Source organism: Schistocerca nitens, chromosome 3 (genome assembly GCF_023898315.1).
Source record: "Schistocerca nitens isolate TAMUIC-IGC-003100 chromosome 3, iqSchNite1.1, whole genome shotgun sequence".
Classification (NCBI taxonomy): Eukaryota; Metazoa; Arthropoda; class Insecta; order Orthoptera; family Acrididae; genus Schistocerca; species Schistocerca nitens.
In genome coordinates, this window is record NC_064616.1 from 785,139,944 (window position 1) to 785,158,227 (window position 18,284).

Below are 18,284 nucleotides of genomic sequence, written 5' to 3' on the forward strand. Positions count from 1 at the left end.
CCGTTGGGTTCATGTCGGTTCTCCGGGCAGAACAGCCAGTTTCTAGAATATTATTGCCCACAAAAAACTGCCTTGCAAATGCTACTTTGGCATGGTGCATTATCATACTGCTACAATTAATAATCGTCGCGAAAGTGTTCCCCTAATGTACGCAGTGAGCATCGCTGTCAAATATGTTCATATCCTTGGCGTTTTCTTAAGCACAATAAGGGAAGTACATCATAACTAAGAAAAACACCCCCATTCCGTAACACCACCACCTCCTCCATACGTCACTGATGGCGCTACACATCATGGCAGATAAAGTTCTCTAGGCATTTGCCAAATCCAGGTCATTCCATTGGAATGCCGCAACGTATAGCGTGTTTCATCTCCCCAAATCACTCGGTTTCCAGTCAACCACTAGTGCCGTCGCTCTTCACACAACGTCATGATTCGCTTAGTATTGACTACAGAAATGGGTGGCTTACTAGAAGCTCCTCGACCACTGTACCCCAGTCTTTTAAACTCCCTACGCTCAATCATTGTGCTAGCCGGACTACTGGCAAGACTTTGGTACTCACGAGTGATCCCCTCCTCTGCAAAAAAAAAAAAAAAAAAAAAAAAAAAACAACCCTAGAAATCAGTCTGCCTCCGCACAATACTGGGCGGTCCCTGTTTGTTAGTACCATGAAGTCAGCCTGGTCTTGGGTTAGCTGTGGTTGTTCCTTTGCCTTTCTACTTTGTAGTTTGATCACCAGCAGGAGACTGGGGCAGCTTTAGAAGGGTTGCCATGTCCCTGATGGATGTGTTACCCAGGTGACGTCTAATAACTAGCCCACGTTCGAAGTCGCTGAACTCTCGTGACTGCTGTTACTTCCTTTTATACTGGCGGGTCCGCCTCTCGTGACATACAGTGGTCAGTTCCGCATTACACCGCGGTGTCCGGATACGTTTGATCAGATAGTGCACACGCCATGGCGTTCCTAGTAGCCTTCCTGTCTGCATTTCATCAGCTAACTTTGCCGATACAGCAAGGCATGCACACCGGTCTCCTGCTGGTGCCGGTTTAGAAAGCACCAGGACCGTACTAGACTCAGCATTGGCAGAAAAGATGACGTGCACCATAATACGTCCCGCAATTTCGGCTAATATCGACAGAGCCGTTTCGAGAACATTTATCCACACAAGCAGCATACGAGTTTCGACTACCCCTCCCTTGCCCCTTCCGCAGGCATTGGTTACCTTCATTGAGCTCTTGGCAAGACCTATAAAAATAAATTTAAATCTGGCGATCGTGGTTCTGGGTTATTTTTGCTTTTAAAATGGATACTACACAGAAATTCCTGTGTAACAGAAATAAAGTTCTGAATCTTACTCCAGTGCTAAATATTAAAACAAGAAACAACTCATTTACACCTACTGCAATTCTTGAGATCATTGGGAGATTTTAGTGAAAGCAGAAAGGAAGTATTACTGCTGTATCGTTCTATTTTTCAGTATCATTGTAATGTCTATTCAACTAAGTGCAAAGAATGAAAATATAAATTTTCTGTTACTTGTCAGTTTAATAATGGAATTTTTAATTTGTATGATTTACAAATTGCCAACGGCGTTGCTGCAGTGGCAACACCGGTTCGCGTCAGCATCGAAGTTAAATGCTGTCTGGCATGGATAGCAATTAGGGCACAGTCTGGGTCTGAAGAGTGCTGTTGACAAGTGGGGTGCACTCAGCCCTGTGAGGCCAATTGAGAAGCTGCATAATTGAGAAGTAGCGGCTCTAGTCACGAAAACTGACAACGGCCAGGAGAACGGTGTGCTGACCGCATGCCCCTTCGTACCCGCATGCGGTGACACGTAAGGGCTGAGGATGACAACCAGCCAGAGTGGCCGAGCGGTTCTAGGCGCTACAGTCTGGTACCGCGCGACCGCTACTGTCGCAGGTTCGAATCCTGCCACGGAAATGGATGTGTGTGATGTCCTTAGGTTAGTTAGGTTTAAGTAGTTCTAAGTTGTAGGGGACTTATGACCTCAGCAGTTGAGTCCCATAGTGCTCAGAACCATTTGAACCATTTTTTTTTAGGATGACACGGCGGCCGGTCGGTACCGTTGGGACTGTAAGGCCTATTCGGACGGTGTTTATTTTGGTTTTATAATTTACAAATTATTTCACTTTCAACCTGAAAATATGGGACAGAAATTAGAAAAATATATATAATTTCAACAAATTTGTTTGCGTGGCCATCCTCCACAGCAAGCACAGAAATATTTGTTTCGTAAATAAAACCACCGCCTTTTCTTGCTGCAAGGTGATTTATTTTTCCCAGACGCGTTTCGCCTTTTTCTTACTCTACGGCGTCTTCTGTGGGATCTATAACGATACGGTTTTGTTGTTTTTGGATTATCAAACAGTTCACGTCGCTATTTTTTTCTTTATGTAAATAAGTAATTACCTTCAGTTTGTTGACACCTACGTTTCCTCTCATCCGACCCGGAGGTCGCGCTTTTAAAGCACAGTTTTCGAACAAATAGCTGTAACTAGTGGCAAAAGAATAATAGCACCACAAAGGAGGAGGAGAAACATGGTGAACAGCGTGAAAGAAAAAGTTTGGAATATAAAATTGTGCTTATGTTTCGGAAATGAAGTGGTAGTGTGACCTCCAGGCCAGATGAGAGGAAACGCAGATGCTAACAAGCTGCAAGTAATTACTTATTTAAATAAAAAAACGCGACGCGAACTGTTTGATAATATAAAAATAACAAAACTGTATCGTTCTAGATCCCACTGAAAAGTCGTGGTATAAGAGAAAGGCGAAACGCGTCTGGGGAAAAAGAATTACAGTTGCAGCAAGAAAAGGCAGTTTTAGTTACAAAAGAAATATATTTTATTTTGACATGTCCATCGTTGACCATATTGGCGCGTTAGATGTCGTCTTATATTAGCACCGTCAAGCATGTGCCACATTCTTTAGTGTGGTGCAAGGTGAGATACGGCTTTCGTTGCAATTTGAGTCCGACTAGATGGTGGCTTCATCGAAAAGCTTACGTATCAAATTTATGCTAACTAGGACGATATTTGATACTGAAGTCAGTGGCGGCTCATAACACACTCGCAATCATCTCGCGCTCGACTCTTTTTCGGACCCGTGTTTACTGGAATGTTTTTTGCTTCTATTACTGCATACTTTCATCCATGTCAGTTTTTGCTAGTAATTATGATACATCCTCAACACACATTTAGAACTGGTGTTAAACGCGCCCTGAGTTTCGATGCGCTGCAAAATAGTCTGTAGTGCCATCTCCGCTTTCTACTACGGAGACAAGGAAGTGAGGAACTTTTATACATTTCGTTCTCCCTAACTAAGAAAACTAGCAGAACGGGTGAAAACCTGTCGGACCAGTAAAGGACGGTTACATGCTGACAGGATTGCCTGAGCTTTCGCCATCCTTCTGTTGCCTGGAGCACTGTGCCTTCAATATGTTTTTTTTTCCCCTTCCACGTTTTCTTTCTTGCCCACCGCTGACCTAGAGAGGAGTGATAGACGGAGGCAAAATAATACGGGTATTTTTCAAGTGTTTGGTTTTTTGATTCTTATGATCGCACTCAGATATTGAAATAGCTTCTGGTAATAGTGGTTTTACGTGCTTCAGTCTTCGTTAAAATGTTTTGATTGCATTTTCTATCCTCACATTACTGTCTAAAAGAATACAAATTACGGAACGTTAAGATCCAGTGTTCGCTAACAACTTTTGAATGATCTTGGTCTTCAAGAGAACATTGTTCCCTTTTATGCAGTCGAAGGTCTTCTCACACCCACAGCTTAATTTGTACGTTCCGCGTGTTATTATAGGTGAGATGATACTGTGGTGTTTGTTTGTTAAGCCGCGTTTGAAATTTGAATGACCCATCCGGCTTGAAGTTCTTGGATATCGCATACCTGTGTAAGCGATAAGCAGAGATACATCGAGGGGCCGCGTGCGGTTTCGTCTGGTAACTAATCAGGTTGTCATATAGCCATGAGTGCCCGGCAGCCCAGGTTTGTTGCGGCATCTATCCCTCATATTAACCTAGTCGCAATCTGCGAATCGGGACAGCAGTCACACTGAGTGGACAAAAGTATTGGCTGTTGCCTTACGTAAAAAACCATGTTGACATTTTTTTTCTTGATGCAATAATTTACCAACAGCCGTATGATATGTAGAAGTTGATTTTATTGTATGAACTTCTATGTGCTGCTGCCAGTTTCGGCATTACATTGATGCCATCTTCAGGCCCCACTCGTCATAGTCGTAAAATCGCTATACACGGAAGAAGCCATATAACTGGATCCGTGAATCATCGTCCTACAACAGCTCTTGGTGGCCAGGCGACACAGACTTTTGAACACGTTTCTGAAAATTGTCTTGAGCAGGTAGCTCGGCAGCCCACACACAGTGGAAATATCTTAGACCTTGTCGGTACAAATAGGCCAGACCTTATCGACAATGTCAGGAACAGGGATTAGCGACCATGATGTCATTATAGCAACTATGATTACGAAAGTTAATAAATCAGTCAAGAAAGCTAGGAGTGTGTATTTGCTTGACAGAGCAGATAAGCAGCTTTTAACCTCTCACTTAGACGTAGTTCCAGTAAGATGGATGTAGAAGAATTATGGCCTAAGTTTAAGCTGACTGTAAATCGTGGTCTGGAGAGTTATGTGCCTAGTAAATGGATAAAGGATGGAAAAGACCCACCATAGTTTAATAACGAAATTCGGTGGATGATGAGAAAAAAAAGGTTCAGATGGCACTGAGCGCTATGGGACTTAACTACTGTGATCATCAGTCCCCTAGAACTTAGAACTACTTAAACCTAACTAACCTAAGGACATCACACACATCCATGCCCGAGGCAGGATTCGAACCTGTGACCGTAGTGGTCGCGCGGCTCCAGACTGTAGCGCCTAGAACCGCTCGGCCACTCCGGCCGGCGATGATGAGAAAGCAGGGGCTGTTGCACTCTCGGTTGAAAAGGGAACGCATAAATGACGACAAGCGATGGTTAGTAGAGATTCGTGCGTCTGTGAAAAGACCTATGCGCGAAGCGTACAACTACCACCACAACTTAGAAATATGAGGGTTGAAGGTGACGTTCTTTTCGAGAAACACTATTAAGAAAATTTAGAGAATTGGGTTTTGAAGCGGACTGCCAAATGATTCTACCGCCACCAGCATAAATTGCGCCTAAGGATCACGAAGATACGAGAAATTAGGGCTCATATGGAGACATACAGGCAGTCGTTTTTCCCTCGCTCTATTTGCGATTGTAACAGAAAAGGAAATGACAAGTAGTGGTACAGGGTATCCTCCGCCACGCACCTTGAGGTGGCATGCTGAGTATCGACGTAGATCTAATGTGGGAGTGGGGGTGTGTATGAAGGTCACTTTCGTACGTTTTTCTTGAATAACTCGAAAACTACAGCCTTTAGCGAAAACATATCCCAGTACAAAATTTAACTACATTAAATTTCCTACAAAAATATCCTGTTCTTTTTTTCTGTAGGACTAATAGTTCGCGCATAGGACTAATAGTTCGCGCATAGCCAGCTAGAGAATAGCATTCTCTCTCACGTGGTTTATGAATGCCAGCTATAACATCGTGGGTTGCATAAAACGACGGCGGTAGGGGCAGCGAAATCACCCTGTACATTATATGTACCAGTGGGAGACTGAGTGGCTGGAGTTTAATGGTAATAAGCTGCGGAATGTCAAATTAACAAAGTGGTGGTGGTGGTAACACAAACACCCAGTCCCCGGGCAGAGAAAATCCCCTACCCAATGGCAGTTTTTTAAAATATTTTAAACTTTATCGTCCAACAAGAAATTTGTCTCGGAATTAATAACAGATCCATCTCTTGTATTATTACTCTCTGGTAATGGTCTCAGATTTGCGTGCAATACTCAAGAATCGATGTGTGTGGGTTTTTGTATGTGGCCCCTTTCGTGGATGATTAAAATGCCTTAGGATTCTTCCAGTGAATCCGAGTGGCACTTGCCTTTCTTGGAACTAATTCCACTTCAGGTCTCTTGACCCATAGCGCCAAGTATTCCACTGTTGTTTCTGTTTGCATTGTAATCAAACGATAAAAGAACTTTCTGCCTGTTTATACACAGAGCGTTAGGTTTACTTACGTTTGTCAGCTATTCCTTTTCATGTAAAAAATTAGTTATGTGCCCTGTCTCTAATGACATCGTCGACGGGACATGTAAATTAAATTTTTTATACAATGCTTCATGACCAAAGCAAGCTCTTCAACACTTATATGTCTGTTTCTCAGCTGGTTTTACCGTACTGAATCTGTTTCCAGGAAGCAGGCGTTCAAAAGGACAGATGAAAAATAACTGATTTATCATCTATAAAAAATTAAATGATCCTACGGCATTACTGGCCGGGAGACCACGTCAAGGGTAGTAGCATTTACTGACTGGACGTGATGCGTACCCGTGTCAGCGCGGAAACAACGTGGAACAACTGATACAGTGAATTGTACTCTTCTTTTTAGATGTAATTTGAATGCCTGTTTTGATAATTATTTATATTGAACCTAACTGTTCGTGCTATGAGACTGCAAATGTAACGTGTTTAAATTACTGAAGCTAATTCGATAGTGCGCGTAACAGCAGAAGTCGTACTCTAGAGCCAGTGTGGTAATGAGATAATCTGTTCTTATGGCTTATTGTGCCGTTACGGCATATCATTTGACTGCAGCTCGCAAGCGACAGACGGTGTGAACGCCCGAGCGAATTTGGAGACAACTGCGCAATGGAACAGCAGTTTCCATTTCATCAACAGCGCATTCCTATTATTCCAGTGCCGTGATGGACTGTAGAAGGAATGAAGGTTCTAAATTGCGTCACCGTCGTTCCCCTGACTGCACGATTTGTGGAATCGTACATTGCGCTACTCGGCTCCATTCATTGGTAAAGTTTTGCAAGTGTTCAAAAGGAGGTATGAAGGAATGACTTTGAACGACGTCAGGATGTCTGACGATAGCTTGGAAATGTGATTTATAAACAAGATGTGTAGTTCAACAGAAGAGCAAAAGATAATGAAGCTGCGAGAATACCAATTGTGTTGCTAAATAAGTCGCCCCCATTGCATGTTTATGTACTCATACCTAACTGCAGAAATTGAACTACTACAAAAAATGTGAATCACCGTGAAGGGACTAATTACAGTCGGAACTTGATCTCATACTTCCTGTATTAGGCTGACCAAAAGTCTACGAAGAACTAGATCTGTATCCTCTGACAAACTTCTGCTGACACTTAGTACTTCCTGTAGTTGGTGCCCCCACAGCTTCCTTGTTTGCAAAAATCAGTTTGTACCAGCGTCAGCTGCTATGGAAATACTGTTGCTTAAAGTTTCTGTTCCTACTAATCAACATCATTGCCTCCGCCTCCTCGCTCCTGTTTACTTGCTTGTAGGTATTTAGTAATACAACATGAAGATTTTCATAGCAGCGGTTTTAAAACGTTATTTTCGAATAATACTTAAATTCAAATATACCCGGATCGTTAATTAGTTGCGATTTATTTTATCCTTTTTTTGGAGAGCTTTCTGAATTAGATAGTTGGAATGTTGCTTATATTGCAACCCATACGAGAGCTGCTGTCGGTTATTCAGTTAGTACAGGCTTTGTACTTCGGCTGGCTTGCGGCCTTGACCTTGCATCGTCAGATTTCCATCTCTGTGCGGCAACGAAGGTCTGTCTCACGGTGATTTCAATCGTACGTTTGTTCACACTATTATCTATAGCAGTTGCATTGCACAATGATCTACCACGTACGTCCGGTTCAAAGTAAGATTTGCCAGTTAGATATTGCGAAACTTCCATGTAGCTACTGCCAAAGTCATTGAAGTACCTCGTCATTAATTATCCGATCAACCCATCATATTTTCAGCGTTTGATTTTGACACGACATTTCAAAAGCTTATATTCTATTTTCTGCATTGTTTACTGTCCACGTTTCTTTTCCATATAAAGCTACATGCCAGGCAAATGTCTTGAGACAAGACTTATAGTCGATGTTTAACATAATTCTCTTTTTCCAAAATAGATATTCTGCAATGATAAGTCTGTGCTTTATATCGTCATTACCCATGCCGTCGTCAGTTATTTTCCTGCCCAAGTAGCAAAACTCTTACATTTACATGAAATACATTCGCAGTTCCGGATATGGAAAACCGTTACCTGCGTAATGGAATGACAATGAAAATTTGTGGCGGACCGGGACTCGAACCCGGATTTCCCGCTTCAGGCATTACAGTGTCGTATTTATCCGCCGGCACCGGGCAACCGACTTTCAATTAAAATATCTCCCCTGTACGGGAATATACATAATGAATGTAGTCTTGCCTGGATGGCTTATTGGTAAGACGACCGCTTGTGATAAGCGGCACAAATTTTCACTATCGTCGCTCCATTTTACAGCTGATGGTTGTCCATATTCGCAACTGCGAATACATTTCTGTATTTCATAACTGCTGTAGTCGCCGCACGCTTGCATGTCCGAAGGAACATTGCATCTACTTCTGAAGAACGCAGGCACTGAAATATTGTATCGTTTGCATTTGGCGTCTCATTTCCTAGTGCAGTTCCTCCAGCGTCGCCTGACTTCATTTGATGTTCGTCGTATAACTTCTCAAGACACTTACCTCTTTCCGTTCAACTGGTCTTCCAAGTCATTTGCCATCTATGTCAGAATTGCAATGTCACGGCCAAATCTCAGTGTTTTTATTGCTCCTCCCTGAACTTCAATTTCTCAGTAGTTTCCTGCACAGCACGCCCTACGAGCAAATTGGATAGCATGAGGGAGTAAAACTCTTCTCATTCCTCTCTCAACTACTGCCTCCGTTTTCATGCCCTTTGACTCTTGTTAACTGTAGTCTGGTTTCTGTACAATTTGTAGATATCCTTTCAGTGCACGTATTTTATCTGTGATAACTGCAAAGTTTCAAGGAGTGTATACAGTCAATAATGTCACAAGTCTTCACTAGATCTACAAACGCCATAAATGTGTCTCTTTCTTCAACCTATCTTCTAAGGTATGTCATCATCATATTGCACGTTATTGATAACTGTGTTTAAAATTCTGCTGATGTTTCATTTTGTTACCAGCCTCATGATGTTATAAGATGGAAACTTTTTTGTCTTTTTCCTTTCACGCGTTTCTCAGTCTTGACTTATATAGAGCAACGCAAACAATACAAAACTTGGGTTTCCGCTACCAATCAGATGCAGTGACGGGTAGAGCAACGACTTTGTCAACAAATACGTACAGCGAGACCAAAAAGACAAAATTCGATTCGAAGGTAAACACGATAAATTAGATCGTTTTGTTGTACATTTTTCAGAGAATCGAGTTCCTTTTTTGATTTCCCTGTACTAATTGGGTTACTTTGACAAGATGACAATGAGAAAGAGGGTTGTACGTTAACAATCCTTTAACTTCAGAATTTAGCAATCCTCAGGTAATACACTCCTGGAAATGGAAAAAAGAACACATTGACACCGGTGTGTCAGACCCACCATACTTGCTCCGGACACTGCGAGAGGGCTGTACAAGCAATGATCACACGCACGGCACAGCGGACACACCAGGAACCGCGGTGTTGGCCGTCGAATGGCGCTAGCTGCGCAGCATTTGTGCACCGCCGCCGTCAGTGTCAGCCAGTTTGCCGTGGCATACGGAGCTCCATGGCAGTCTTTAACACTGGTAGCATGCCGCGACAGCGTGGACGTGAACCGTATGTGCAGTTGACGGACTTTGAGCGAGGGCGTATAGTGGGCATGCGGGAGGCCGGGTGGACGTACCGCCGAATTGCTCAACACGTGGGGCGTGAGGTCTCCACAGTACATCGATGTTGTCGCCAGTGGTCGGCGGAAGGTGCACGTGCCCGTCGACCTGGGACCGGACCGCAGCGACGCACGGATGCACGCCAAGACCGTAGGATCCTACGCAGTGCCGTAGGGGACCGCACCGCCACTTCCCAGCAAATTAGGGACACTGTTGCTCCTGGGGTATCGGCGAGGACCATTCGCAACCGTCTCCATGAAGCTGGGCTACGGTCCCGCACACCGTTAGGCCGTCTTCCGCTCACGCCCCAACATCGTGCAGCCCGCCTGCAGTGGTGTCGCGACAGGCGTGAATGGAGGGACGAATGGAGACGTGTCGTCTTCAGCGATGAGAGTCGCTTCTGCCTTGGTGCCAATGATGGTCGTATGCGTGTTTGGCGCCGTGCAGGTGAGCGCCACAATCAGGACTGCATACGACCGAGGCACACAGGGCCAACACCCGGCATCATGGTGTGGGGAGCGATCTCCTACACTGGCCGTACACCACTGGTGATCGTCGAGGGGACACTGAATAGTGCACGGTACATCCAAACCGTCATCGAACCCATCGTTCTACCATTCCTAGACCGGCAAGGGAACTTGCTGTTCCAACAGGACAATGCACGTCCGCATGTATCCCGTGCCACCCAACGTGCTCTAGAAGGTGTAAGTCAACTACCCTGGCCAGCAAGATCTCCGGATCTGTCCCCCATTGAGCATGTTTGGGACTGGATGAAGCGTCGTCTCACGCTGTCTGCACGTCCAGCACGAACGCTGGTCCAACTGAGGCGCCAGGTGGAAATGGCATGGCAAGCCGTTCCACAGGACTACATCCAGCATCTCTACGATCGTCTCCATGGGAGAATAGCAGGCTGCATTGCTGCGAAAGGTGGATATACACTGTACTAGTGCCGACATTGTGCATGCTCTGTTGCCTGTGTCTATGTGCCTGTGGTTCTGTCAGTGTGATCATGTGATGTATCTGACCCCAGGAATGTGTCAATAAAGTTTCCCCTTCCTGGGACAATGAATTCACGGTGTTCTTATTTCAATTTCCAGGAGTGTATAACTTTCTGGCAAATTAAAAGTGTGTGTAACCAGGAATCGGGACCAGAGCTTAATGATTCTGCCAACTAGACGCTAAATCCTAATATGCCCTCTTTCTCTGAGTTCGCATTGTGGTCAGACTGAAAGCTTCAGAGTGCCCGTACATTCCTCCAACGCCTCAGTTGCTTTCCTGCCTATCTTGATGGACTTATACCGTAAGGAGAAAAGATACATCCGCGAATGATTTAGTCAGAGCCCATGAATTCTCTCTAGAATGAACCTTTCGTTACAGTATACACATCACTGTGAAAATGAAACTGACAGGTTATAAATATGTATGGAACAGGGTTTCTTCGCGAGGAGACTCGCTCGCCGCATCTGTAGATGTGTAGCACTCTTTCGTTACACTAGATTACTTAACCATTACTCCATGTGTTCTACATAGATGGATCTCTGGGGTGTGGAAAGAAGTCATGGATGTATATTTTATTAAGTGTAATAAAATGAAGTGATTTGAATTTAGAAAAGCTTACAGTATTATATTGCCAATATTAATTATTTTATGACGTAATCAACTCTCCAGCGTGCAGGATGCAAAATAATGATCACTCATCTGTCTTAGCTATTACTGTTCGAGGACAGATTCGACGAACCAAATACCCCGAACCCATACTAGCGAGCATTGTAGTCCCTTCTTGTTTGGCCGGGTACGTACTTCCATGTGCAAACTGTTGCGCATAACTTAAGTTACTGTAACACCTCGTTACTCTAAACGTCGCCTCCTTAACCTTTAACTAACATAGTAGCAAACATGAGACACTAACACCGTGGTGCGGTCAATCTGACCTCTTAATTACAGGTGGGTGTAATGTTAACAATTTGAATCCCTCTGAAATTCTGTTTTGCGTATGGTAGAGCCTTTAGTAAAATATAAACAAACATGAAAATACAAAACATTCACATTAAATAATTATCGATAAACTGGTATTCAGATATATTTACTGCACATCTCGCAAACTAATACATTTACACGTTTCTCATAAGCTAATAACGAAATTAATGCTTCGATAGATTTTTTATTTCTTCTTGAAGAACTAATTGGTCAAAAAATGCAATGTTTTCAACGTGAAAAACTACCTCATGAAAAATCAGAGCCCTCCAAATCACAATTTTTCACAACAGTGCTTGCAGACCTGGGAACAGCACTGTATGCACATAGGTCTCTTGCGGATGTAGCAAACATACGAAGTCTTCCTTTTCTTGCTGGCTGGGCAGATTCTGCACGTTTTTCTATTCGTAGGACCTAATTCTGCTTCCACTGCTTCTTCTGTTGGAACATCGGGGCCTAAAATCCGGCGGGTCATTAGTCGTAACTCCCGTGAAAGTCGTAGGTTCTGAGCTCGCTTTTGCATATGTTTCAGCGCAAGATACGGGCTATCTCTTTCAGGAAGATACCTCTGTTGACAGGAGCTTCACCTGATCCACTCTTCCGAAGAACATACGCATTTACTGTGCTGATCTCCAATACACACATCGGCCAACGTAGAGTTCATCGACTGCATGAGTATACGGAGCACTTTTTGTCCAGTTCATCGACACCTCCTGTAGTGGCGTTGTAGTATGATATTATTTCTGGTTTCCGAGAAGTGAAATCATCAGCGGGGCTATGATGCGTGGAAGAGACGGGAAGAACCGCTTTGTTTGTGTATGGCACCTGCGAACAGAGTGGTGCCTTGTGTAAAACCGTACAAAGAAGAACCAACTGGTGTATGCTTATTTGGTTGGAAGGCTTGCGGAACCTCTCTCTTATTCGTTTTTAGAGTTCCAACAAAAATCATTCCTATTTTCCTTAACCCTTCTACAGCCTGTATTGAGCTGAACCAGTTGGCAGCAGTAATATTGCGATTACTGCCATAGATTGGTTTACGCAATCGCAACAGGGACTGCGGTGGCATCATCAGTTTATCATTGTCCGGCAAAGTATCGCCATCAGAGCCTTTTCCAGTGTACATATACCCATTATAAAAGTAACTGGTCCTTGCATCACACAAGGACATTATTTTTAAACCGTATTTACCAGGCTTCTTTGGCATGTAGACCACAATTGAGCATTAACACGGAAGGAAACTAGTTGCTCATCTACAGTAGCACATATGCCTAAATTGAAATATTTTTAGAATTTTCCGCAATTTTTCTAAAGAGAAAAGAGGCTGCTGCCATTTTATCAACTTTGAGACACTATTTTCTAGTTCGAAAGTCATCAAACCGTAAGCAGTTCAACAACATTATGAAACGGTTCCTAGACATGATACATTTGAAAATTTCCCGACGTGAATCATCAGTTGCAAATATATAATTTACGTTTTCGTGGTTGGATTTAAAGATAGAAGAATATATCAGAAGTTCTAAAAAAGCCAAAAGTTCATCTAAATCCAAGTTCTAAAGTTCAGCTTTGCTTTCGTCAGAGTACTCCTGCCTCACGCAATCTATTTTAACATTTGTCCGTAGTAGGATGTGATCGAGAACTTTGTCATCAAAATAGAGATGCCATAATGAAACTGGATCTTTTGGATCGCCTGTAGTCAATTTTATGATGATGATGTGGCTAGGAGTTCTAACAGTTCGGATCGGAGGTGCTTTGGCCCATTTATACTGATTCTTGCCATAGAAGTAATTGCTTCTCCGTTGCTCATCACATGGATCACTACTTTCATCAAAGAAATTTTCTGTTGCACTTTGTTCTGACAGTGTCACGCTCGCTCACAATAGGTTCACTTTCTTCAGGATTATCGTCACAGTCACTATCGTCTGATTCCTCCAACCATCTGCTTACAGTTTCCTCAAAGTTTCGGTCTGAAGTGTTCACACGTTGTCTGCTACTTGCGTCAGATCCGTTACCTGTAGAATTACTAGGTTCCGCCATATTTCAAAAGCTGTGAAATGAAATGAAGAGTAATTTGCAGAAAAAATTGCACAAACAACGTAGTGCGGTCAAAATGATTGCGAGCTATTTTCAATAGGACATCTCTCACATTATAGAAGCTCTGGAATAACACCACATGCGTTGCCGGTCCACTCACAACTAACTCGAAGCTCACGAGCCGACGGCTGCAGTAATGGGTAGGGAACGGGCTAAATCGCAATTGTTGACGAAAGCGCGGTCAAGTAGACCGCACCACGTTAGTTCAAGGTTAAGCAATACTTAATTACTCGTAACTGCGAGAGATAGTATCAACGCTGTTCGTCGTGAACTCGTTGCTAAGACAAGTCGTTACTTGCTGAGTAGATAGTTGGTGCAGGAAATTTTTCAAGGAACGAGTTAACTGAAATTTTCAGACGTACACGCTTTCCTGGAACGACGCATTGAGCGAAGAAACAAATGGTATACTTTCTTATGAGACGTCTTGATATTCAGTGGCGACAACAAATATTTCCCTCGTGAGAAGGCAACGGGAATGTATTACCCGTTTAAGGTGTCGGACCAAGGTTTAAATATAACACTAACTAAAGAGAAGCAATTATGAAGCAAACTAAGAAACCATTTGTGCAATAAGTGACAGAAAAAAAAATACCACGATCTACTGTGGGATTGGACTCCGAACTTTTAGGTTTGTAATCTGATGCCCATTAAGACACCGAATCAGATTTCGAGAGTCACACTAAGAAGAGGACAGAGTAAAATGCGGGTATTGAGAGGAAATGTTACGGCGCCTGTTTACTTTGTGGCTTATACACTATCTTAGCAAAATTATCTGGACACCCCTATGCATTTCAGAATTGATCACTAGACGTAACGAGAGAAGAACCCTCCAGTATAAAAGGAGGCGGAAGGATTGTGATGTCAGAAGAGAAATAGTAACAGTCGAATGGGTTGGTCAGTAGAGCTCAGGGACTTCGAACGTGCACTAGTCATTTGATATCAAACTGAGTAACAAATACATCAGCGACATTCGAACCCTCCTAAAGCTGCAAAAGTCGACTGTTGGTGATGTGATTCTGAAGTGGAAATGCGAAAGAGCAGCCGTAGCTAAATCAAGACCAAGCAGACTTAACGTGTCGACGTACAGGAACCGTCGAAGAGTGGTTCCAAAAAAATCGCATGAAATCAGCGGAAGGAATAAGTCGATAGTTCTAAAATGCTACCAGCAGCCCAGGTAGAACATCGACTATGCATAAGGGGTTGAAAACAATGGGGTGTAACGGTCGAGCCGTTCCTCATACACCACACGTTTCTCTAATCAGTGTGAAGTGACGTCGAAATGGTGCAACGAGCGAAGCCACTGGACAGTCGATGACTAGAAACGAGTCATTTGGGGCGATGAACCACACTATATGCTGTGGCAATCCGATGGAAGCGTGTAGGTTTGACAAGCGCCTGTTACACCTTACCTGCAATCATGGGTAGTGCCAACAGTGAAATACGGAGGAGGTAGTACTACAGTATGGGGGTGTTCATCGTGATTATGGTGTCATTCCCTTATCGTGTATAAGCGAAGGCTAAATGAGGAAGGATATGAACACATTTTACAGCTTTGTGTACAGTAGAGGAACATTTTGGACACGATGATTGTATCAGCATGACGATGCACCCTGTCATAAAGCAGCACGTGTGAGGCAATGGTATGTGGCTATAACATTTCTGAAATGGACTGGCCAGCCCAGAGTCTTGACCTGAGTCCAATGCAATGTCTTTGACGTAAATTAGAAGGTCTCCAACCTCTGGTTTCGGTTCTTGTGGAAGGATGGGCTGCTGCTCCTCCACAGACATTCAGACACTGCACTGAAAGTGTATCCAGCGAAGTTCAAGCCATCATAAAGGCGAAATGTGTGCACACCCCTTATAAATGTTCAGTAATAGGTGTCCGGATACTTCTGATGATGAAATGATACACTTCCCATAGACTTTTGTGAAAACATTCGAAACTTGTAATGGGTGATGAAATAAATCTGAAAGTAAATGATGATTTATTGCAGTAAGTTCTTTTTGTCAGTAATGATTTCTACTACCACCACATCAAGGAAGAAATTGTACTTTGGAAATTGATAAAATGTTGACAAACGTGAAACTACATCCACATGGATACTCTGCAAATCACATTTAAGTGCCTTACAGAGGGTTCATCGAACTACTTTCACAATTCTCTATTACTCCAATCGCGTATAGCGCGCGGAGAAAAACTACCACCTATATCTTTCCGTACGAGCTCTGATTTCCCTCATTTTATGAGAAGATTCCGTCACAATGAACAGCACCTTTGTTTTAATGATGTCCAGCCCAAATCCTGTATAATTTCTGTGACACTCTCTCCCATTCGCGATAATACAAAACGTGCTGCCTTTCTTTGAACTTTTTCGATGTACCCCGACAGTCCTATCTGGTAAGGATACCACACCGCGCAGCAGTATTCTAAAAGAGAACGGACAAACGTAGTGGAGGCAGTCTCCTTAGTAAGTCTGTTACATTTTCTAAGTGTCCTTCCAATAAAACGCAGTCTTTGGTTAGGCCGGCCGTTGTGGCCGAGCGATTCTAGGCGCTTCAGTCTGGGACCGCGCGAACGCTACGGTCGCAGGTTCGAATCCTGTCCCGGGCATGGATGTGTGTGCTGTCCTTAGGTTAGTTAGGTTTAAGTAGTTCTACGTTCTAGGGGACTGATGACCTCAGAAGTTAAGTCCCATAGTGCTCAGAGCCATTTGAACCATTAATTTGGAATGAGTGGAAATTGTCTCTCAGGAAGGCGTCTAGTGGATTTTTATCTGCTTTATTGAATGTGACAAACAGTAAGCGTTTGCCACGATAAGGCCTGTGCCAGACATGACAGTGTATTGTGTTTGTTTATTGCAGGGAAGAAGTGCACGAGCACACGGTGCGATGGGGCGCGAGCTTCGAGTTCGTGTGCAAGATGAGCGCCAATGCGTCCACCGGCGTGCTCGACCCCTGCATACTGAGGGTCTCCGTAAGAAAGGTACGTAAAACAGGCTTATTGCTTACCAGCAGTTTCTACTGTGAGTCATAGACTGCTAATTGAGCACACGGTCAGAAATTGTCTCACGCCGTTAAGGTCGTCTGTAACGTGCAGTGTTTTTGTTAGTGTCGGCAGGTGTCTTATCGCGTGGAGTCCCTTGAGTAGCTGCTTGAATAAAGAAGCGGCTGGATCGTAAGGTAGATCTGTGCTGTGACTACCGAAAGAGAAAATGATGACACGACGTACTTAAGTCTTGATGTAACAGCCAACCACGCCAAAGTGGTCCATGCTACCAAGGGGAGGCCGCGACGTTCAGATCACGGATTTACTTTAAACGTTGTACACCTTTGAGTAGTCCAATAGGAAAACACAGCATACAAGTAGTAAGGCGTACTACTTAGGCAATTTCGAGGAAATCGCAAGAGACGTTCTCCGCGTGAAATACGTACTGGTGCGTTGAGACTTACGCAGAAACGGCGGTAGTTACGTGGTTAGCGTTCAAGCTCCGTAATCGGTGGATCGCTGGATCGAGTACCGCTCATTTTTATGTTTTTTTAAATGAATATTTTTTCAACACTGACCATTATTTTGTGTATATGACATTTGAAATGTAATATAAAAAGATACGTTTATTTGCATGAACTTTTATTGTATCTCAGATTGTTTGTGACTGTTTATTAATTTTAATTATTACATCAAATATTATAACTATCAGCGAGTAAACGACCAAACTCTTTGTCTTCTTGAAAATGTATACATGTCGTGATTTACGAAATCGCTTATATCTGCAATCGGGCAAGGTGCCCAGATCCGCTTTGCACTTGGACGCTTCGACCTGCAGACACAAGTGTAAAGGACAAGGGACAAGCTGGGAAGTCCAAGTCAAAAATCGTTAAGTACAGGTGTAAATATCTTTATTCAGTAATACAGTGAGTAAGAACCTGCCAGAATATACTTATAATGTAGTATTAATCGTTGGATGTGCTTTCGACATTGCAAGTTGCAGGATGACCTCTTTCATACAGACACGCGAAATATAAAGTAAAACGGCATCTACTACATCGAATAAATACAGTTGTTCCGCATGCACAGGGAATCTGTAGAGTGCAGCCGGCAATTGTGACGTCATCAATTTTTATATTGGTTTTAATGTCTCCCATATTTTTCCATACCACCATTACTTTTATTTTCCGTTTGTTCACTTCTAATTTCCATAGTTTAAGAGAGTCTGATAGGACTTGTATTCTATTCATTTCTTTTTCGGAGTCTGCAGCTATCACGATGTCATCAGCAAATATTATACATTGTATCCTTCCACCTTTCTCTTTTATTCCCTTTACCTTCTCCTTCATAATCTCAATGATCACATTAAGCAAATCTGGAGATTGGGTACAACCTTGCCCAACTGTTTTTC

General features: G+C 43.2%; 1 protein-coding gene across 3 annotated transcripts in view; it reads left to right on the forward strand.

The window, feature by feature from the left end:
* The window catches only part of LOC126248799 (protein FAM102A), a 496,607-nt gene that overhangs the window by 226,827 nt on the left and 251,496 nt on the right, over positions 1-18,284 (forward strand). For all 3 annotated transcript variants that reach the window (XM_049950189.1, XM_049950190.1, XM_049950191.1), the window contains exon 2: positions 16,750-16,870. In XM_049950189.1, the coding sequence (XP_049806146.1) occupies positions 16,750-16,870 (121 nt within the window). The remainder of the gene's footprint in view (positions 1-16,749; positions 16,871-18,284) is intronic.